General features: G+C 41.0%; 2 protein-coding genes across 3 annotated transcripts; one reads left to right on the plus strand and one right to left on the minus strand.

Annotated features, from left to right (window-relative positions):
* Positions 1 to 1393: 1393 nt before the first annotated feature.
* On the minus strand, positions 1394 to 16265 carry dedd1 (death effector domain-containing 1). The gene is made up of 6 exons (XM_080472398.1): positions 16206 to 16265; positions 15650 to 15862; positions 13441 to 13948; positions 13224 to 13352; positions 11774 to 11917; positions 1394 to 3312 (listed from the first exon to the last, which is right to left on the minus strand). Exons 3-6 carry the CDS (start codon positions 13898 to 13900, stop codon positions 2915 to 2917), a joined length of 1131 nt encoding a protein of 376 aa, XP_080328524.1. The 5' UTR covers positions 13901 to 13948; positions 15650 to 15862; positions 16206 to 16265; the 3' UTR covers positions 1394 to 2914.
* A 1093-nt stretch (positions 16266 to 17358) lies between these two features.
* rabac1 (Rab acceptor 1 (prenylated)) lies at positions 17359 to 21974 on the plus strand. Of its 2 annotated transcripts, XM_080471573.1 has the most exons (7): positions 17359 to 17456; positions 18745 to 18795; positions 18887 to 19022; positions 19381 to 19593; positions 19814 to 19911; positions 20054 to 20155; positions 20827 to 21974. In XM_080471573.1, the coding sequence occupies exons 3-7, from the start codon at positions 18901 to 18903 to the stop codon at positions 20913 to 20915; spliced, it is 624 nt and encodes a 207-aa protein (XP_080327699.1). In that variant the 5' UTR covers positions 17359 to 17456; positions 18745 to 18795; positions 18887 to 18900; the 3' UTR covers positions 20916 to 21974. The 2 variants fall into 2 exon arrangements, with proteins under 2 accessions (XP_080327699.1, XP_080327698.1); XM_080471572.1 differs by lacking the exon at positions 18745 to 18795 and having other exon boundaries at positions 17362 to 17456.
* The last annotated feature ends 1324 nt before the right edge of the window (positions 21975 to 23298 follow it).

The raw sequence follows: 23298 nt of genomic DNA on the forward strand, positions 1-23298 counted from the left end.
ATGCTCTGAACAGGGTAGAAACGGCCCCATCAGGTTTTTCCCAGAGGGTTACTGTTCCCCGCGATGGCAAGTCAATACTAAAACTTCATTTGGACACTCATCTTTTTTTAGATCTGGGGAGTTGTCAGTGCTTATAGCCGATCCCATAATCGTATGGGTTTTTTTTTTTATTGCGGCACTGCATGTGACACAGATGCAACAATGCGCTTGAATATTCAAAACAAAAAACTTCCAACTCTTGGAATTCAAACTTGCACCATCGTCTCGTGTGAGTTGCACAATAAACCTGCACAACAGATGACACATCACAAGAAAGTTGAATCCCCAGGTTATTCCTGTACCTTGATGACACTGTGAGCCAATTAGAAAAAGGAAGTGGCAGTCCACATTGCTTTCTTTTTTTTCTTTCCAAGGTTCAATGAGGTGGCTCTTCAAAGTGCCCTTTTGCGGACATTATTTATTAATGCGTTCGAGAAGTGTTGACATCAGAGGACTTAATTATGTCTGGAGAAGACGAGACATCACATCCAGTCGTTGGGAAATGAGCACAAAACCTTTGATGGTGAAACACTGAATGTTTAGGTGGATCAGCATTATTCTTTATGTAAATAGAATTTAATGCTGCATTCTAAAAGTTAGAACTTGTAATGGACTCAAAGGAATTATTCATGCTACAAAAATGATCACCATTTTAAGAGCTAAATTCACTGGATAAACCCAGAACAGGAAACATTTATGAAACAATCACATTCATACCTCAGAAGTAGCTCATATATATTTATATAATTGAATGATATATTCTAGTAAAATCAAAAAAATGTTTGCCAATGCTTCAAGCATAATTATCATAAATAAACCATCAGTTTTTCCACACAAATCAAAGCTTTAAGTGGGAAAACACGGCATGAGCGTCGGTATTTTGATATGTTAGAGGCACACACCATCCCTCGGTTTCATCAATCTGACAGCTAAGAGCAAGGGGAAATAATTAAGGATTTGATCCACGGTGACCTGCATTCGATGGCCCTCTTCAGACCATCTGGGGGCAAGGAGAGGGCAAACTCCCTCTAATACAGGTACAGAGGGTGGAGGACCAAGAAAAATGACAATTCAAAAAAATGGCTGGCGATAAAAGGAGGCTACAACAAAGAGATTCAACTTCAGCTTTCAGGATATTTGAAGTGATGCTGCGTGAAGGTTTGAAATCTTATGAGCAAAAAAAAAAAAGTTTATAGAGCACAGATTGAGTAAAATATGGGAAACATTCAAAACTCAAACTAGTTCATAGAGCGAATTCAATTGTATTGAATTAGAGAGAATCCAATAAATCGTAAATGGCTACAGGATTTGATTTCATCTACATTAAAAAGGCAAAAAAGTAAATAACCATTTTAGTCCATCAAAATCTTTATTAATCACCAGAATGAATTTCTAAAATATAAAGATTTCCACAAAATAATTGCCCAACAAAAAAGCTAATTTTCTACTAACAAAATTGTTTCCTGCTTTTATGCATTTATTTATTTTTTTCTCTTTTTTTATGAACAAAATCAAACATCACTAAATTCCCTTCGCAAAAACACACACCAACACGAGCATGTAAATGTGTCCATTGTCCCGGTCTCTGCTGGCCCTGCAGAGTTCTGCACTTCAGACACTGTCTGCCTGCTTAAGTCGTGCCTGTATGAAGGGACTTAGAGTGAGGGGCCTTATTGATCGCCTTCTATGAGTGAAGTCCAGGCATTAGTTCCAGCAGGGTGACTAGACAGCTGTCTGTGAGCCACTCTACTGGGCCTACATAGCAGGGCTGAGTGGAGCTGGGATGTGCACTTTTGATTTTGATCTCCCCAACATCACTTCTATTGACCGACGCACTGTCCTGTGCTTTACTTGCTGAGAGAAGCACTTGCCGAGGCCTAGCTGGAAGCCCGGACACAAGCCACCGCTGCATTATCCAGGTTGCCGACGACAAGCTTGTGATGATGAATCTTCCATGGTCTGTTGAGACCCGGCTCTAATCACTACTGTCATCTACTGGCAACTGCTGTATCCACTGACCACAGCAATCACAAGTTGGGTTATCGAGGTATACAGGAATGAAGTTTCAGTGTTTGTTATCAAGGTGCATACGTGTGAACCAGTTCTCTGAAGTTGCACACAAAAGGTCCGTTTGTAGCTTTGAGCAGGCTCTATTTTCAACATTTACTTTTCTCCCCTGCCATGTTGTGTTATCTATTCAATCAGTTTCAAGAAGTTTTAAGTGGCAGGTAATCATTTTTTTTTCCCCAAATAAAATTTTCAATCAAAACAGACTATCCAATGTACTGGGATATGGGTGACCACTGTCCATTCAAGAACACAGAAAAATTAACAAAGAAATCAATATTAAATATTATGAAAGCTTGAACATGAAACATCAACACACAGTACTCCTTCACTGTGGCAGCCATTTCTTTTAGTTTAACTTATTATATATTGATAATATCATGGGGGGGCTTACCACTCTTGCTGCCACAGACTTGCTTGTTCCTTATTTCACTAAGAGGCAACTGGACATGTCCCGTTTCATTGTGAGGTCTTACAAAGTAGCACCTGTTCATGGATCCAAAAAGAAAGCACATACGTTTGTCAATATTCATGTGTCAGTCAGAAATAATGTAAACAGTCTAATTAAAATGCGACTATGTAAAAAAAAAAAAAAAAAAAAGGGAAAAAAAGAAATTGCACAGAAAGAACCAATGGTAAGTGCTGCCATCCAGTGGATGTTAAATGGATTACAACTAGAGAAGGAGGCCTTGAACATGCGTGAACATTCACCTGGACCCAGAACCTTCAGTTACGTATCATGCTATTCTATTCTTTATAGCCAGCGCGACACACCCAGGAAAAAGTCTACGTACACCCACAAAAGAGTTCAGTAAGTCTCTGTGCGCCCAGCATTACAGAAGGAGAGCATTTTCCTCGCTCTCAGCAGCTTCCTGCCTCTCTCGTAGTCGTCTTGGTCCACGCTGATCAGCAGACGGACGCCCTCCGTGCCGGCGGCCCTCCTCAAGGAGTCTGTGATAAAGACTCCCTTGAGAGCCTCCAGCAGGGCGCCACTCAGGTAGTCGCCCCAGAAGGCCTCCAGGTTGTCCAGCTCGGTGAACTTGATGTCACAGACAACGGAGCCCAGGTCTCTGGCTCGCAGCAGCGAGTTGGCCTGGCTGAACAGCTCAAACTGCCGCTCCAGCGGCTGGCGCTTGTCTGAGGAGACGCCGTTACGGAGTGCCGACTCATGCTCCAGGTATTCAGCCCGGACGCGCAGCTGGATGTCTGATAATGGCAGAAAGAGCGGTGGAGGAGGGGACGAGGAGGTGGTGTTGGGTAGTGAATGGGAGGGGAGGAAAGTAATCATAGGGTGAATAAAGGGAAAGAGGGGAATAATGACAGTGAAGCAAAGGCGGAGTGAAGAATGGGTGAAGAGAGGGAAAAAAAATAGAAGCAAAAACAAGACAGTCGTGACAGTGAGGAAATGTTACAGGAACAGAAGGTGACGGGTTGAAGAGGTCCACACAAGAGACGGAGGGGAGAAAAAGGGGAGTCATGAAAAAAACAAAGGAGGAGAGAAAAAGAAAGATGACAATCATTAAAAGGTGACTTTACTTTCAAGAATAGAAAATCTAAAGTAGCATTGAGTGCTCAAAAGCAAAAGGTGATCTGAAAAGCTCACTACTGAGAGGACTGGAAACTATTCACAGCAAAACTTCAGGATGTTTCTTTTGAACAACAAAACATAAAAAAAAAAAGCAAACAAATACGATGGTGCGGCAGGACAAAGTCACTTATGAAGGGCACCGCAGGTAGATCAACCCACCTGCGTACATTTTTGGTCTGAATGCAGATATAAGCTCCAGGGTTTTTTTTGGGTCACAATAAATTTGTCAGTTCGACACACTGAAAGTGAGCCAGGAGAGAGATTTCTTTTGACAAGCAATTCTACCATTATAGGTGTTTGTTTAGTTTTTTTCTGTTATTGGAGGTTAACAAACTGAATCAAAAGGACACTGGTGCAAGAGAATGCTGACAACCTGCACGGGTCACAGAAAGAATGACTGCAGTGTTTATGTCCATGAGTAAGTTCAAATGAACTTGACACCGAGCAAATATCATGGTGGGAATAAAAGCAACAACTCAGCAGTGCCAAGCCCCAGAGCGACTCCTTTGTGTGTGTGTGTGTTTTTAAAAGTCAGATTTATCCTGATCAAAATGCTTAAAGCTGAGAATCGATCGCGTCTGGAGTTCTGCGGCAAAAGGATTGGTGGTCATGCAACAGCACAGCGAGAAAGATTAGAGGATACATACTGTACTGAGCAAGAGCAACGCTGAGATCATCCCCATGTCATTACTCCAGAGCGCCGAGAGGAAACCAGCTGCTGCCGACTCTCGCTGCAACAAAAACCCACTCCTCCCACTCAAACCCCTCCACAGTATTCAGAACCAGCAACTTCTAGTTTCCACAAACATCCTGAAGGTGACACACTCATGGAAAACCCTTTTTTTTTTTCTTTTTTTAAATGAAATAAAGTCAGCTTCGATTGATGCTCACTAACATTGGGGGCGTTAAAGACATTTAAACATTTGAAATGCAAGTAAATAAATAAATCAATGGTAAAAGCACATTTGAATATTTTGTGGAATATCAAATGAGCATTAAATGGGAAGTAATCGCATCTTCTCAAATATAGACATCTGAAATGTAATCCTTTGGACTTGCGGGAGTCTCAGTTAATGGCGTTATTTAAGAAGAGCTCCAGCGTATCAGGGTCTAAAGCTGCTGAGCAGTGAACACAATTCCACTGACAAACGCTTTTTAACTTAAGAGTCACGTCCGCTCTCTCTGCAGCCATATTTTGTTTGGCTCTACAGGGAACGGCACAGGACTCGAGTGCTCCAAAGTTTGGGAAATGCCAACATTAGAAATGCAAATGTTTAATTAAGGCATTGATTTTTGCATCTCTTAACATTTGTAGGAGAGTGATAAGCAAACGCTGGCTTTTGTATTCATCCTTCATAAGCCAATAATTAGATAAACATAAAACCGGAAGACCGGATCAAATGAGACATTAAATCAATCGACTTTGGCAAATGCTTAAAATATGCAGGTTTATAAATAAGGCCTGCAGAAAAACCCACTTGTGGAAGGACATCATTGAATTTGTATGTTTAGCTCGGCCACAAAAGATGAACACAGACGGTCTTTTGTTGTTGTTTTTTTTTTAAGGCATTATACAGTACAAGAATGAGGAACAGACATTTTGCAGAAATACATTTGGACTTAATATATTAACTTAAAATAGCCTTGAACCTTTTTAAAAGGAAAATCCATTTAGAAAAACACCCAGATACAAACGTGACACATTATTGTACAAAAAAAAAAAAGAAAGAAAAAAGACGACAAGGCATTATCTTTATCAGTTTTTATCTTTTGTTATTTAACAGTCGAACCGTGAACCTTTAGCAGCTGGTAAGAGTATTCCTATGATACAAACTGTATTAAGTGGACCCAAATCAAAACTACCATAAAAATAATTGTATGAGCCGAGAGACAAGTGAAAAAAAGAACAAATGATATCCATCAGAATAAGTACAATTAATCCAGAATAAATGTTTCTGTACCTGGAGCTACACACACCAATGTCTTCATGGTGCTAAATAGAATTAATCACTGTGCAAGGTTGAGAGTGACTTAGTTTGTCTTCAAACCAGGCAAGGTCACGCCGACTGCCGTCATGATTTATTGGGAAGTGAAAGACCATTTCATTCTCAGAGTGTAGAGTAACATTAAAACATGCGTACACTCGGTTTCTGATAAAGGATCTTAGCGTGGCATCAGCAGCACAAGCTATATTTCATTATTCCAGCTGTCAGTAAACGTTTTGATTTTCAATACATGCAAGATGAGAATAAACTCTCCAAAGCAGGACGGTTGAGAACAACAGGTTGAGCACAAGTGACTGCTGTCGCCTTCCATCACTGCATAATTGTATTGATTTCATGCAACTGCATCAGGCTTCAGTTGACTGATTTGGACATTTTATCAAATGAACCAAACAAGCCGAGAAATAAGAGAGCGAGTTAAAAACCCTTTCACCAAAGCAATGTTATTGGCACTCAAATCTTCAGTGGCTAAATTAGCAATAGTAGACTTGATCGTACCCAAACGTACAGTTCTATTAACTTCAGATCATTAATGAGGGGTTCTAAGAATCAGCTCAACGGTTACTGGGAAGGCTCCCATGGCTGACAATGAGATTAATATCAGTTCTTGAAGTTGATTGTTTATATGTAGAAGTTGATTATCCCTCCCCCAACAGAAATGTAGAATCCCCCTGGCTTGCAGCTTGATAGTTTGACGTCTTCATGCTGTGAGGATGCACCGCTACAGTTCTACTGTTTTTGAAAGGTCGGGGCAGATTGAATGCAGTGAAAAAATTTGAATAAATCCAAGAATAAAACCTGCTATGTCACGAACTCTTTGAACACACACACACACACACCTACTAATTTACTGTTTGTTTTCTCGTTAAAACGTCATTTTCTGTTCGGAAAAAGGAGTCAATTGTGATTTAATGGTGCAAAACATTAAAAATGGGTATCATGTTGAGATTGTATTATTTATCATAATATCAAGTAACAGAACAGTAACAAGAAGCTGTTAATATATCAGTGTTATTATGTAAAACTATAATATTAAACACATTTTCTTTCATCCAACATTGTCACACAATACAGAAAATGAAATATTAAGTTAGTGCTGCTCCTATTTGACCTTCCCAAGTCATTACATTGTCTGAGGGCCCAGGGTGAGATAAACACCTGCCCTTCATGCAATTACTGTATTTAAAGGTGGCCTCCATTTCGCCTTCCCATTTCATAGTGAGTAGGATGAAGGTAGAGATAGTGACAGTGAGGAGAAGGCCATTTAAAACCACAGGAACACAGCCATAGTCATTTTGTTAGGGTTACAGAGCACTTCACGCTTCATCAGACACAGAGACATCCACTTAGACAGGACATTAGGAAGCACAGCTTTCATTTTCTCACTTTAAACACCAAGCCCGTTTGGCTTCCTCATCTCACCCCAACGAAAGGAGAGAGAGAGAGAAAAAAAAAAAAAAGTTTAAGTACCCATTTACGAGGAGTCACTTGGCACGGAGAACTTCAACTCGTTATCGATCCGTTTTTCTGCTGAACGACTGACCATGAGAGTGGAGTTAGGGGAGTATTGAGAGACAGGCAGACAGAACTCTCTTTTCCCCATAGACAAAACCCACCCTCTGTACCAGTTTGCGTAGTTTGAACATTTACTGTTCGCTCACTCCCTCTCATTGTGTGTGAGGACACAGTTTTCCTGACACACAGGTTGGTCTGTTTAGAACTGTGAACATAGAGAAAGGAGAGAAAGAGAAAAAGAGACAGGTCGGTTGGATACGTGTTGAACGGGCCGTTTTCTTTGAACATCAAGCAGGCATTGCAGAGCACTCCGGTCTTAGTTTAAACGACCGATGTCACACCAGTAATTGGTATTGACAAGTTACTCAGGTCAGAATTGGTTTGCTGAAGCTCCAGAATATAACATGGAAGTGTCTAAGTGGGACGCCTGGAATTACTTTTACCTCAACCATTTTCCCCTTTACCCTCACAGAATAATCTCACCCATTATTCAAGACACAACTTGACCACCAGTCAACGGTGACCATTTAACCAAGCATCCCATTTAGACGGCACAAAACCACCGCTGGGCTGAAGGTACAAACCCCCTCTGGGCGTTTGTAACAGCAGTTGTCAATGTCAAATGTAATAAGTCACTTTGTTAAAAATGATCTGAGACATAAATCAGGACAAAAAGCGTATTTGAGGTCTGTTTGAATGCCAGAGGCCAGCAATGGGTTGACTGACTGACCCACACACACACACACACACACACACACACACACACACACACACACACACACACACACACACACACACACACACACACACACACACACACACACACACACACACACACACACACACACACACACACACACACACACACACACACACACACACACACACACACACACCATGAGCTTCCTTCAGCAGAGCACTGTTTTCCCCTCACAGCTGCTTGACTGAAGGAATAGATGGACATTTTTTTCAAACAGCTGGTAGCAGACTTTTTAGATTCTCTGAAATCGAATACAGGGCCAGTCTGTAACAATGGACTGTCTAACTGGTGTTTTCAGAAATTGAGTCTCCAAAGCTGCGTCATGTGAAGCTTTGGTTTGCCAGTAGGACATCCATTGACTGAATCTCAAGGCAGACACTTTTTTTTTTTTTTTTAAAGAAACCTGTGTGAGGGAAAGAAAATTGTTCTAAAATGTTTCCCACAGGCAGTAATCATTAACACTTTCACAAATATGTCCAACAACATTCTGTTTGTCGTCTCAGATTACAGACAGGACTAGACTGCCTTACAGATATACAAGATACCATAAAACTCACTACTCTTTAAATGACTTTGTGTCCGAGGGCAATTCGTCAGCATTTTGCACAACAACTTATAAAACCTATGTTGAGTTTTCACACTTATACTGATTTCTCCAATTTAACTCTACAATTGTATAATCAGTTAAAATCTCTTCATCCTCACAGGCAGTCCTCAAGTCAGGACGCGCAGGCCGTATTAGGCTGTCTAGCACTGAGAGTCTTTTCAGTAGCACAGCAGCTCAAATAACCGTGTTGATTTAATTTTGTTATCAGTGATTTAACAACACATTTTCTTTGACCCGAGCTGTGGCACGTTTAACACTAATTACGTTCCGTTTCAGGAGCGCATGTGCATATACACACACACTCATAATTTGATTTAAATAGTGAAATTCCATATAGTTTGTGGGTTTTTTTTCCAAACAATCTGAAATGTGTTCATTTCCTTCTGATTAAAAACAAAAAACACGTTATCTCAAAGATTATTTAATGTTTCCCAAATCTGTTAAGCAGGGGTCATAACTATCAACCAAGTTTTTGAAAATGCTAACTATTAGGGGTGCAACGGTACAGGCAGCCCACGGTTCGGTCTGAACTTCGGTACGTGTTTTGTGCCTTTGAGCAGAACAACACATCGTCAGTCAGGGTGACACTAACCTGTCTCATGACGGTCTAAGCCCAGTTCACGTTCTCTATTGGTGGTCTTTATTGAAGTGGCACAATAGATCCGTTGTAAAGGATTCTCGATGGACAGGTGTTTTTTTCACTGCTGACACCTTCTGGAGTCCTTGACTGTCAGAAAGCATGACATCCGGGTGCTTATACTGGAGAGAGCAGAGCGGGGGGGGGGGGGGGTACAGGTCCGACGCATCACAAAACTTTGGTAAAACGTCTTATTATCAGAAATACGTTTTGCTGAACTCTTAGTATTAATAGAGAAAGTTGGTGACCAAGCTGCCATGTTGGTCCGGTTGTGGGCGGAGCCACAACAGCAACTGAACATTAACTCGCAGGGAAGGCTTTTTTTGACTCGGCCTGTGGACAGGCGAGATAAAGCATCAATGCAAAATTTATTGCAAAAATGACAAATCACCGTCCATAAGGACAGATTGAACCTTGCAGGGCGAACCAAAAGGTTCAATATTTTCCAGAGAACCGTTGCATCCCTATTACCTATGTAACAATGTGTGACCTTTGTCTCAAGGGTTTATAGGAAACACCAAACGCATCTAATCCAAACATCCCTGCCATGACGGAGCTTGTACATTGGCCATATTTGTGAAAATCTGATGAGTTGGGGTTGGTCAATCAGCCACTGGAAATTTCGGGAAATTTAAATTGATCTTAAAAAAAAAAAAAAAAAAAACATTGTCACATTGAGAAGAGTTTCTCTACTGAAGATTCTGTTGCACTGATCAATCAAATTGTGTCAGCGGTGAAAATCTAACTCTCTGCTGAGTGATTTCTAAGAAGCAAAAGGTCTTCTCTGAAGGGGGACAAGGGGAGAGAGCAACTACATTAGAATACACAATCATTGTACACAGAGCAAAGCAGCATCACCAACCCTGCTTGTAACAAGGGGGAGAGCCTCTTTTACCTTAGGCATCGGCCCAGACTTGTGACAGCGCGCATGACTGAGTCGATCACACACAGTGCAGTATGTACGGACGGACGGACAGAGTGGAGGGACAGACTTTTTTGTTTTGTTCCTCAGTCTCCCTCTCTGTCTCCATCATCCACTGTGACTTAGGTTACTCGATCTGAGTCACAATCTTGAGTCAACCTGGTGGAATCAAATGTGGAGTCAAGACAGCAACATGGTCAAAGGTACATCACTCATTCTGAATAGCTGAGAAGGGCCGTCTTCATTATTAAAAGTTATTTGACAGAATCATTTGATTTTTGTTGTAATCATTTTCTTCTGACCAAAAAGCAATTCAGGGTGTTCGAATTTTATTTTTTTGAGAAGATCTAGGCAAACGGCGCACAGAAGAAATCAGACGTTAGTGCAATCTTTGTCTTTTGGTGTTGAGAGATAAAAGCACCGACTGATTAAAAGGCAAGCAATACTTGAAATGTCAAAGAGGCCAGTGACAATGAGGTGCAGCATTTCAGTCCAGTTGGATCTGCATTGAACAACTGCTCAAGACCATTTTTCTAGGACATGTGTAGTTTGACAGATGTTTGAATGATCGCATGAAATCGTTGTTAAAAAGCTTAACAGTGAAGCAGAACAACAGCCGCATGTGGTGGTGATGGGTCAGAACATTTGCATCAGAAATACAGGTCAAGTGGTAACAGCCCATCGAACTGCACTCCTGACAATAGCAGCAGGTGGACAAAGTCCAATGAGTTAGAGACAAGATGCAATGAGGGGAAGAAACGAGGAAAGAAAAGGTTTTATAAAATGTAAAAGATGGAAGGAAGAAATAAATTTAAGTCACACTAAGTTCATGTGTATTATCAAGAAAGTTATTGCATAATGAAATCACAAACAGAATAACATTAGAAACATGAGGTGAAAAAAAAAAAAAAAAATCGCAACAATAAAGCCAATGTCAGTAAGAGTTACAGTTTGAATGCTTTTTGTGTTAAAACAGCTTATTTGATTGTTGGAACTAAGTTTGCCAGGTGTAATTTGAACTTTGATGTAACTGAGATGCGAATTCAACACCAGCCGCTCGGTCAATAAGGTTTTTCACTATAGAGTTCCACAAGACAAACCTTGGTTCTAATATTCTTAGTACAGTGTAGTACAGTGTCGAAATGGAAACTGATTTACTACACATCAGATGGGACCAGGTAGTGGAGATAGATTGAATAGTTCATTTAAACTAATCAACATTCATGCTGGATTAACCTTCATGCTATAATGTATAACTAAGAACCTCATTGAATCCAGGACTTCGATTAAATTAGTTCCCTTTTCATTACTGCATTAATGTTACATTACATAGCTGCTCCATATTTTGAATTTGTGTAGTTCAAAGACTATGTTGGCAATACTAAAGTCAAGTTACTTATGTGAATTTCTTTTGAAGTGACTGGGGAAAATAAACCCTGAATAAACATCAGTTACAACAACAAAAGTGGGAAGATGCTGATCTTGTTGAATGCTATCTTGGCATTTTTGACTAAAAGAAGGTAATACAAACAACAATCAGTCGAGGAAAAAAACACGATGAAGGTGAAACTGAAGGCGGGGCCTGGAAAAGTATGGGAAAAAAAGCTGAGTCAGGAATGTATGGCCTCCACTTACCACAGGACATTCTACATGGTGTAGGTGGTGAAGCCAGCGTCAGGTCGTGTCGGCTTGGTTTCTTGGGTCGACGGCTCCAGCCATTTCCTCTCTTCCTCCTCCTCCTCCTCATCGCAGAGGGCCCAGTAACAGGAGGGGAAATACCTGACACAAAACATATGGAGCAAGTTAGTGGAAATATTTTTTTTGAAATTTTGCTCCGCTGTCCATACTATTTGTCCAAGTTTGTCTATTTCTACAGAAGTCTAATATTTTCCCATCTTGAGAATTTATGCAAGTGGACATGAAAGCAAACTTTTTTAATACATTACATACGTTTATATCACTCAGCCCCAACATCACACGTAACATGGATTTAACTACAAAACAGCATGACAGAAACCTGATACTTTGGTCACACATGGTTAAGACAACATGCCGAAATAAAAACTGAGGCTCAGACTAGAAAAGAAAAGGTGTATTGAGTGACTTTAAATGTGAGTTAATTGCTGGGACCAGTCGAGTCTGACGATTTCACAAAGTGCTGGTTTGTTGGGATTTTCATTCACAACCATAAGTGGGATTTACACAGAACGGTCCAAAAAGACGGCTGCTTCATATCAGAGAAAAACTGTATGGCTGGATTAAGATGACAAAAAGGCAACAGTACTTCAATTGCAAGAAGATTATGATCTGTACATTTAAACCAAATATTAAGGCAGACCAGCTCTGGCGTCAGAGGTCTCCTGCAGGTGTTGCATCCGTCTTCAAAGAACATTTAACTCGGGATACCTTTGGCACATGCTAATCAGCAGATAAAATGTTACCTGGTCTCATAAACATGTATTTCTGATTTGGCATTCAAATGGTTCCATTTGCCAATATCAGATATCAGCTGAGCATTGTTGAAACGCTACATTCCAAGAGTATTGTTACCGAGTTTCAAGCCTTTAAAACCACAACAAAACCACATTCTGCCGGCTGTTTGTGTGAGACAACACACAACAATAAATTCTCTGGACTAGAAAAAGGCCTCCATATTCAACGGATCTCAATAAAATAAGAGCGCTTAGGGGTGCGGTGGAACAGGAGATTCTCATCATAGATGTACAGCAGAAAAAGCTGCTATAACTACATGATGCTATCAATTAAACTGAAATCTCTGAGGAACCGTTCGAGCCTGTTTTGAGCCTATAAGCAATATCACAACAACAAAGCCATTCCCCTCGTGCAGTGTGTCAAACCCATTAGTTACGAAGTGTAATGCGGCTGGTGAGCATACACTCCATGCACAGTGGAAACATTTTCATCCCAGAAATTATTCTCATACTTCTACACCAAAAAATAGATACTTGGGTTATCTGCAGTGAAGAAATATTATTTGTGATAAATAATAAAGCAAAGGACTTCAGTAGCTTTCACTTCCGGTAGCCGCAAACTGCTTCCACATATTAATATAAAGTACATTTACCAGTATTCAAGTGATGTGTGAATGAAGGGAGGGGTTCATCTATTTGTCTGTAGTTGTGTCCCATTCCAGACGCCCACATCAACCCTCTGCTCTGCATGCCATACTTGTGTCCAGTTCTCCCGGGAGATACTAGGAAAGAGAAATCAGTTATCATCCAATTATTTAATTTGAATTCACATGCTTACAACTTTTCTGGACCATCAACAGAACCTCTTACCGGTCCTTCTTTTTTTGTGGGATACTAAAGGCAGCAGATCGTGACGAGTGAGGACTCTCAGGAGTTGCAGTAACGGCTCCAGGTTGCCGTCGCTGAGGTATCCTCTCCTCTCAAGCTCGAGCAAGAGCTCCAGGCCACTTTTGGGTTTGAAGTCCACCAAGGGCCTCTGGGACCCCCGAGGCTGTAACCGCCTCCACAACTTAAGTAGCTCTGGACTTGGGGCCACGCCCATATCATCCGGATCCTCTGGACAGGGCTCAACCGTCCAGCCGACAGGATCAAGAGGGTGTGGCACGGAGCAGGTTTCATTCAGAAGAAACGACAGAACTTCAACGTCAGTCTCTGTAAGCTGGGAGCCAACAACTTCAAAAACTTCATGGAGGGACATCATCTCATAGTAGTTCAGACACTCCGTTTCATCCCAGTACAGGAAGTGGCCTCGGTGATGCACAGCAGGCATGGTCAGAGTTTGGCTAGAGCCACGTGCCACCTTCCACCAGTGCAAATTCTGCGCAAAAAATTAAAAAACACAGCAAAAGAACTCACATTACTTTTGATAAACTTAAACATACATCGGCGCTGTAATTATTCAAAAATATATGACTATTAGTCATTAGTCGTGACACCAGCAAACAATTTATATTCAGCAATAGACGTGCATACATTTATTTGTACTTATCTTTCTTTTGGAGTCTGCCTTTTAATTTAATCCATCATGGTTCAACTAAAATACCTTTCTTACATTTTAGAGAAGAAAATAAATTAACTGTGTAGTTTATAAGCCGACTTCCCTGTAAAGCAGAAGTCTTTTACAGTAAAGGCTGGCCACCACAAAAGCCTCCATACCAAAAAAAGTGAAAAGGCAATGGGTAGGCAAAATAGGATCATATGAAAAAAGTTAAAATGTATAATGTAAATTGGGAAATTGTACTATTCTATTAATTTCTGTGATCAAAAACATAAATGTTCCGTTAAATCTTTGATTGTGTAAAAATCGCAAATGCACCCATTACCGCGGTAACCCATGCAATCGGGTGGGTGCTGGCATACATGCTGTCACCTGGCTCGCTGCCTATTGGGACACTAAAGAAATGTTTGGGTTTCATTTGTGGAAGACTTGCAATCCTTCTCCACCCCTCAGGTTGCTAATGCTGTATTATTTACAGTCCAACATCAAATTCTATCAGTGGGGCCCTTGCACTTCTGTGTACTATTCTCACTGACTCCTGTTCATGTTGATTGATGTGTGTCTGCAGGACTCCATTTCAACCCTTGTAGTTTTTGTTGCATTTGTCTGTTCTTCCAGCCCACATTGCCCCGTTTCACCATCCTTCTGTCATTGCACTATTCCACACTTTTATCACTTGCATTAAAAAAGAAATTATTGAAGACTGCTCACTGCTCTGTAATGTTGCACGTATCGAAAATGAGAAACTGAGGTATCAACAAAAAAAAAAAAATTGTCTTTGGCGTAAATATACCTCAGATTTACTTGTGGAATATGCTACAGACCCCTGAGGTCCTCAGGAAGAGATTAATCAAGTGTTCCGAGAGTCAGAGGCCAACAAGGTGAAGCAGCTTTTAGTTCTTACACTCCTCACCTCTGGAACAAACTTCTTGAACACCTGAGGACTGCTCACACTTTTAAATCCGACCTTAAAACACTATGATTTGCTCCGGCTTTCCAGTAAACAATGGATTTTACTTTCTTTACTGCATTTCCCTTAATAAACCTTTTACTTTATTTATTCACCTTTTTGTGCCTTTCTTGGCCACTTCTTCTTATGCATTCCCATCATTTCTTTGTAAAGCACTGTGACTTGCATTGTGTCCTCGTCTTGCCTTGCAATAGAAAAGTTATTTTTTTCTAACAGCTTAACAACTATTTCAGGTTTTTAGTTATATAGGTTAAAAAAAAGCTCAACTCAACATACACTATCTCAAAATATTGGAGTATTTCATGAGACGACCAGCTCCTTCAGATGTATTAATCTTGAATTTTGAGTGTGTCTTAGAAAATTAAGGCCTTGAACTCACTGACCGACAGATGCTGGGTAAGATTTAGTCAGTAAGCAAATAAAAATGGGGCAACCCTTTTCCAAACTTTGCAGACTCCAGAAGCCTTCAGCTGCACAGCTTCTGGGGTGCCCAGCTGATACTAATGTCAACCAGCGAGACCTTCCGCGTGCACGAGGCTCAGCAGTCCTACCTTTAACCGCCGTCAGCTCGACGCCGTCCTGAAGCAGGCGATGTGTCAGCTGTGAACGTCTTAGGCTGTCGCTGTTTTCTAACAAAACAAATGTCCTAAAGCAGCAGGGAGCCAGAGATATCAGCTGTTGTCCGGACGCCCAGCAGCGGCGGCGGCGGCAGCAGCGGGTGGAGCGAATCTTCTCTTTCACGCGTTACGTAACCAGTCACGTTTCTGTGAGGAGAAAAAAAAAAAACAAGCAATAATAAAAAAAAAAAAAAAAAAAATAGTACAGAGCACTGTTAGTTCAGCTGACTAAGTCCACGGGATATTAAACAGTGTATTAGAGTATGACTGACATTGTAGATAAAACTGTTATATAAACTGTTCACCAGATGCTATTCATGCATTTATCAGCGCTTACGGACAGATTTTGACGGATATTGTCACCTGCTAACGCTAGCTATAGAGGCCATGACAACGCGCTCCGAATGACAGGAGAGCTCACTTTGAAACACAAAAGAGGCTCCATTTATTATTTAGAAAGACAATAAGGGAGTAAAAGGTGATAACTCACCGTCCCAGTGGTAAATACAAGCCTCAGTTGATCTGATTCTCCACAGGCAGGAACTGCTGTACCATAACGCTGAGAAACTGACCAATCACAGCCTTCCAAATGTTGAGTGACGTAGCCACGTTTAGCGCGTGCTTGAGTGAAATCAAAACAAATGGTGTTCAATGTACAATGTTCAATGTTTTCTTCTGATGCTTGTTAAAATGTATCTTTCGATGGACTCACATTGCTTTTATTCAATTTAGGCGTTTGCTGAAAGGCATGTCTTCTTCTTCTTCTTCTTCTCTTCCTTCTTCTCCTTCTTCTTCTTCTTCTGCGTAATAGTAGTAGTAGTATTAATTAATATTTTGAATGTAAAGGTTAAACCTCTGTTGAGGAGTAGTGGTGCAAACCAAAGTTATACTTAAAGAGCTCAAACATTAAAAAAAAAAAAGCAACAACCATAATCACATCAATTTCCTTAATATAATATAAAGAGTAATATATTACATAGCACTCCATGTTACCTTAATTATACAATATTTATTTGCACCTCCATTTATTAAATTTTTGGAGGTAGTCAATGCTCTTTTGGTTGTATATGATTCTATCAAGCAGTTACCTTCAGGCCACATGCGGTAAAGCAAAATGGTCAAAGCCATGTCTAAATAGTATGGAATGTTAGTTTCATCACAAATTGTGGAGCAATATTTAGGGCTCTCACCTTAGAGCAAGAAGATCATGGTTTTAATTACTGGCAGGGCTTTATTGTGATGAGTGTATGTGTTCTCCCTGTGTGTGGCTTTTCTCTGGGTGCTCCGGTTTCCTCCCATGGTCCTAAAACAATCATGTGAGGTTAATCAATAAATTGCCCATAGATGTGATTGTGAGTGTGTGTGGTTGTCTGTTTCTTTGTGTTTGCCCTGTGATGGACTGGTGACCTTGATGACCCGTCCAGAGTGTATCCTGCAGTGAGCTGTCCTGCGACTCTGAATATATAAACAACAATATGCACGCATGATTAATTAAATTAGTTTCCACAATCCTCATAAAATCTTGTGATCCCAATTGGGCCCTCTGGTAGCAAAGAAGACATTTTTTACACCGCTCATAATTATGGTATTCACACTCTGTGATGAGAGGTGCACGGTACGGGCGGAAGGGGGCGCCACTGAGCGCTGCCGTCGCAGGAAGTAAAGAGACATCCACATCACATCCGAGAGAGAGAGAGAGAGAGACACGAAGCATCAGAGGTCTCACTGTTCATCTTCTGCCGTGAGTTTACTTTCTTTTTTTTTATTACTTTGTCTGTTCGAAGTTATTTAATTTAGCCAGGAACAGGCAGGTAAAACAATAGAATGTGTTTAAAAACCACCCATCTGCCTGCACCACAGCGGCTATTGAGGTTAGCTGAGAGGCTAACAGCTTCAACAAACAAACAGCAACGTTTTTTGTGTCACACACTATGATCAGTATAAATCAGCACAATTGAACACATTTCAGAAGTGTTATATTGATAAGTTGACTAGGTCGTGCTTGTTTGCTCACCGTGGAGCCTGCAGCGATGTTTATTTTGTGATGTGGCAGAGACCGAGCCCTTTGTTTCTGAAACCTTCCACTCCTCTCACATTATCTCACTGTACTACAATAACAAAGGTCTCTACAGGAAGCAAATATTCTTTTCCTTCTTCACACTGCTTCGACCGTCAGGTCCCTCATTCATTAAGGCGATGTTGATCAACAGCTGCAGCTAAACTGCAATGGAAAAGGCAATGTTAATTTCTTTCTATAGCCCCATTCACACATAAAGCAATTCACTGTGCTTTACAAGGAAATAAAGGAAATGTATTTAAACGAAGTAATCAAGAAAGGCATTAAAAGAGAATAAATAAAGTAAAAACTTGATTACAATGGAGGTAATAAAATAAACCAAATCTATTGCTCAATGGAAAGCCTGAGCAAATAATAGTGTTTTAAATCCTGATTTAAAAAGAAGAGAGGGTGTTGCGGTCCTCAGGTGTTCAGGAACTTGTTCCACAGGTGAGGAGCGTAGGAACTAAAAGCTGCTTCACCTTGTTGGCTTCTGACTCTGGGAACACTTATTAAACCTCTTCCCGAGGACCTCGGGGCTCTACATGTTTCACATTCTACCAGTAAATCTCCGATGTATTTAGGCCCGAGGCCACTCAAAGCTTTATAGACCCGAAGTTAGATTTCAAAGTTGATCTTTTGTTACACAAGCAGCCGGGGTGATTGAGGCTCAGGTGGAACGTGCTCCACCCTCTTTTTCATTGGTGAGGATTCTGGATGAGGTGCAGCCGTCCGACAGATTTCTTTACTGAGACCTGTGAACACACGCTACAACAATCTAACCTGCTGAAAATAAATACTTCAACGGTTCTTTGTCTCTAGTTTGTTAAAAAAAATCTGTCCATATTTTAAGCTTTACCCCACCTCCCATACTATATTTCACACCGTAATACTCTGGGTTTATTTTAGCTATGGCATAAAGTACGCTTTGCAAAATCCCAAACATTAATTGGCTCAATATTTAATTGTTTAGCTTGTTGTGGAATCACATTCTGGGAGTCTGCTTGGCCACGTGCACTTACAGGTAAATGAGATTTCAATAGACAAACTGGAATAACAGTTTGTTTTCTTTCTTTTTTTTAACAGTTTTTGTCTGTTTTGTTGTTCCCTTCTAGTACCCTGTCTGTAGATGCTATCTGGAGCGCCAAAAGGGGAGAACTGTCTTGTAGACATGGACAGCAAGGCTGGAGATCTGTTCACTGCTGAGGATGCTCACACTACTGGCTCCGGTGGAGCTGGGATCCTGGCAAAGTACGAGCTGAGTCGTCTTTTTGGGGGGGGGGAAGGGTAATGAGGAGGCCTGATGATCAGGAGTGGATGGATGTCACTGAGCTATCACCAGACAGGTCACCAGTCCATCACAGGGCAAACACAGACACTCGCATTCACATACAAGCAATTTAAAGTCACCTGCACATTCGTTTTTGACGAGATCCACATATTCTTTCTCGTTATTTTGTTATGAGTCTTAAATTAGCACATGACTTTTTGAGGATACTATAACTTGTTAAGATGCGTCTGCATAGAGCACAGTAGTAATACCATCAGATGGATGTTTTCACTACATCTCTGCATGTTCACTGCTTAAAGTCTTTGTGTTGTTTCTCAGGTTGTGGCTCCCCAAAGGCTTCTCGGTCAGTATGGCCAAAGACTGGGTGGACAAGCGGCGGCTGTCCATTCGACCGTGGGCCGGCTTCGTAGATCAGCGCAAGTTTTCTAAACCCCGCAACTTTGGAGAGTTGTGCCAGAGGGTGGTGAAAAACGTGGAAACTTACAACAGCAACTACACCTTCATCTTTCTGGGTCTCATCCTCTACTGCATGTAAGGCCGAGCAGGAGTTAGCTCTCACCTTTTGCTCTTTTACCTTGTCGGGAAGATTACTTTTTAAAAGTGCTCAGAGGATTTTGTTTGGCAGATTATTTTTTACTCACGAGGTGAAGGCCAATTTGTGTGACTTAATTAAAAATACATTCAAACATTTAAGTTTTAAACTGTTGCTGTCGTCACCACTGAACTGACTTTGTTGTTTTCTTGACTTCAGTGTCAGCTCACCCATGCTCCTGATTGCTTTGGCTGTGTTTGTTGGTGCCTTCTACATCATCCACCTCAAGTCTCTGGAGTCCAAACTGGTCATTCTTGGTGAGTTATTTTATAGCCATGCCTGCTAATATGAATAACTTCGAAATCAGCCATAATAATGTGTTTATGTCTGCAGATTGTTGCTCAATCAGTTATTCTATTCTATTCTATTCTATTCTATTCCATTCTATATGTGATACAGGCAGAGAACTAACTGTTCCACATCAAATGAGCCTGGCCGGAGCCGTCTCTCTTCCTGTCTTCTGGTTGGCTGGAGCTGGAGCTGCAGTGTTTTGGGTTCTTGGTAAGTCCGGTACATTAATTGTTCAGGCTATGAATTAATGTTCCTGGTATAAGGAATGGAAACAGATTTGTGTTCTTTTATATATTCAATGTAGTTTAACATACTCTTACATTGAGGACAGATTTATAGGATTTAAAGGAAACATCATCCATCTTTAGAAGAGCTTTATTTTTCTGTCTCGGGGTCACAAGTTGCTGAAGCTGACCCAGTTGATGATGAGCAGAGGCAGGGTACATCCTGAATAGTCCTTCATATGGCAAATGCAGACAGTCGCACCGACGGTAAATTAAGTGTCACCAACTAAAACATACACTTTTACAAGTGCGCAAACCTTTTTCACCAATAACAATCCACCTTAATTCTGACCCAAACCAAAATCAGACCAAGGACATTCTGGCTGTCAGAAGAGCTAATGCGACGGCGCCATGTGCCGTACAATCAAAATTGATGTATTTACAGGTGAAACTACTAACAACACCAATAAAAAGTAAATGAACACATACACAGGTAGATTGCATGCACCTTTAGATACACAAAGAAAATAACACAAAGATATAAACCAATGTTTGGAAAAACTTAAACCAAAAATACTGCCTTTGTAGTTATGTAATTGTAAGAGAATTTCTTAAGAATAAACCTTTTATCCTCTCTTTCTTTTCTTGCCCTTTCAGGAGCTACGCTGTTTGTGATTGGCTCCCATGCGGCTTTCCGTGAGCTGGAAGGATCCGACCTGGAGGAGCTGCTGATGGAGCCGGTGTGAAGAGCAGCGGTAACTCTTGAGTGGCGGCTCTTTGAGAATCGGAATCGGGATCATGTTCCCCCCACAGGGGTGAAGGAAAAGTGGTTACGTAGTCGTTTGTGTATCCTTTACTCTCTATTTTACTCTTCGCTCCGTGTCAAGAACGCACCTTGTCTTACCTTGGAAATCATCGTTACTGACTCCTCAGAATCCATTCATGCACATACGCTTGTATCTGATCACATTATTATAGCGTGTATGCCTCTTCTGGGAATTGAAACCTTGGATGCCTCTGCTTTGTGTCAAACTGCATGTCGCTCATTGCACTGTTCTGTGTACAGTGTTATATCTCAACTCAATAATCTCATAATAGAGCATCTGTACGCTTCTATCTGCTGTCGATCTCTTGGAAAATAGATTCTGATGAAAATGTGGAATTCTTCTCATAAGTAGTGCACACATTATGAGTTTGATTTGGGTAAAAATGTTTTTCTAAAGGGAAAGTGCCATTCAAAGCTTTAATAATTATGCAATATTGAAATTTCTTTTCAAGAAATAGCTCAACCAATTTTCTCTTTAAGATAGATTTGTTAGTGTGGATATGTGGTGAACAGACACCACAGGAGGTTCTTTAGCATAATACTGTGCTGATTGTTTGTATGCTTATTTATCAACTCTGCTTGCAAATGTTGAATCTGAAGGCCGAATAAAGGCCATATTTGTTTATTTTATCTTCTGTGATTCATTTGCTGTTTGTTTACATTTTGATGTACGGTGGGATTTTGTATTAAAATTCTGGAAGTGCAATAAACCCATGATCTAAATCGGGCTTGTTACTGAAATCATAATAAACAGTATTAATTGTGGCACTAATAAAAATGAAGTTAGTTGTTCATGCTTTCGGTCACACCATCATGGATCTGGCTTAGAAGATTGATATAAAAGTCACAAGAATCAGATAAAACAAAGAAATGCAAGAAGTTGACTCAGAGAAGAAACAGCAGTTATCAAACTGTGTATCATAATGGTAAGATTTTTTTTCACATCTCATCTATTAAAGAATCAGTTTTGCTGTCTTTCAAAATGGTCTGTGAGGTACTCTGGTTTGATCTGCCCAGTGTGCACCATAGTAGAGGGCTGGATGGACGTGGTCCTGACTGTTGTGAGATGACCTTCATTTTTCTGAAATGAAAATGTTTTTTTGTTTTTTTTAGTATTGAGTTACTGAATTCAAGTTAAACCTTTCATTAACTTGCACAACACTGAAAATGGCATGCACTTTTTTTAAGAAACTGATAACGCAAATGATGTTAAATGCAAACGGTCCAACAATCAGGACCAACAACCTTTACTTCAGGTTTATTCTTCAGGAGCCGCAGGACCCTCCGGACCAGCCAGCTTCCCATGTCAAAATATCTCAAGAACACTTGATTTGCAGCTTTAATTTCTGCTCTCGAATAAAGTCACAGTTCTTTTTTTTTTTCCTCAGCTCAGTTATTACTACAGTGGACTTGTGTTTTTTTGCATGCACGGCGGGCGTTCCGGTGAACTCAGTGGCCCTCAGCACTTAGTCTGTACATTTTCTCATTATTCTGGTCCAGTCCGAATACACAGTGGAATAGGACGGTTTCAAACCCTCTTGGCTCCTCTTCCCTATCTCACACTGCAGCTCGCCAGCCCCCTCTTGTCCCCCTCACGCCCCGCTCTTCACGTGACCCCAGTGACCTGTGCTCTGTGACAGCACAGCGAAAAGACCCCATGCTCAGGTTGCCATAGCGATGACCTTGGAGGGCCCCAGTCGTGCACACACACACACGTCCACATGCACACTCGGTTACACACTGCGGCAAAGGCAAGCGATCGATATTCTATTATACGTAGGGGTGGCGAACAGAGGGGTGGAGGGAGGCGAGGGGGGGAGAGAGAGGAGAGTCGCACTGCAGTGAGCTCACTGCAGAGACACGAGGGAAATTAGAACAAGGGTGAGAGTGACAGAAAGTGTGTGCGTGTGTGTGTGTGCGTCTTTGTGTGTGCATGTATGAGCAGGAGACAGCGTGTTTGTCATTGGCCGCCGGTGGAGCCGCTCCAGAAAGTTTTTTGTGTTTCTAACTGTAAAGGACACGTCCTGAATCTTTTTACAGATCGTGTCGATGTGCCCTCTCACAAACACCCCGTTCCCACTCGCATTATGGAGCCTCATACCGTGTTTAATTCATGTGATTTGTGTACTAGGTGGGCAATAAGAAGTTCATCTAAAATAGATGACCCCTGTGACTCAGACATGGAGCGCAATTACATTCTGTTCCCTGAAGTTAAAAGATGTACAGCTTTGCTTTATTTACAGTAATACAACTCTTTCCTCATTTTATTATTCACTGAAGTTATTATTCTTCCCTAAACACAC

This window comes from Lipophrys pholis (genome assembly GCF_963383615.2).
Source record: "Lipophrys pholis genome assembly, chromosome: 9".
NCBI lineage: Eukaryota > Metazoa > Chordata > Actinopteri > Blenniiformes > Blenniidae > Lipophrys > Lipophrys pholis.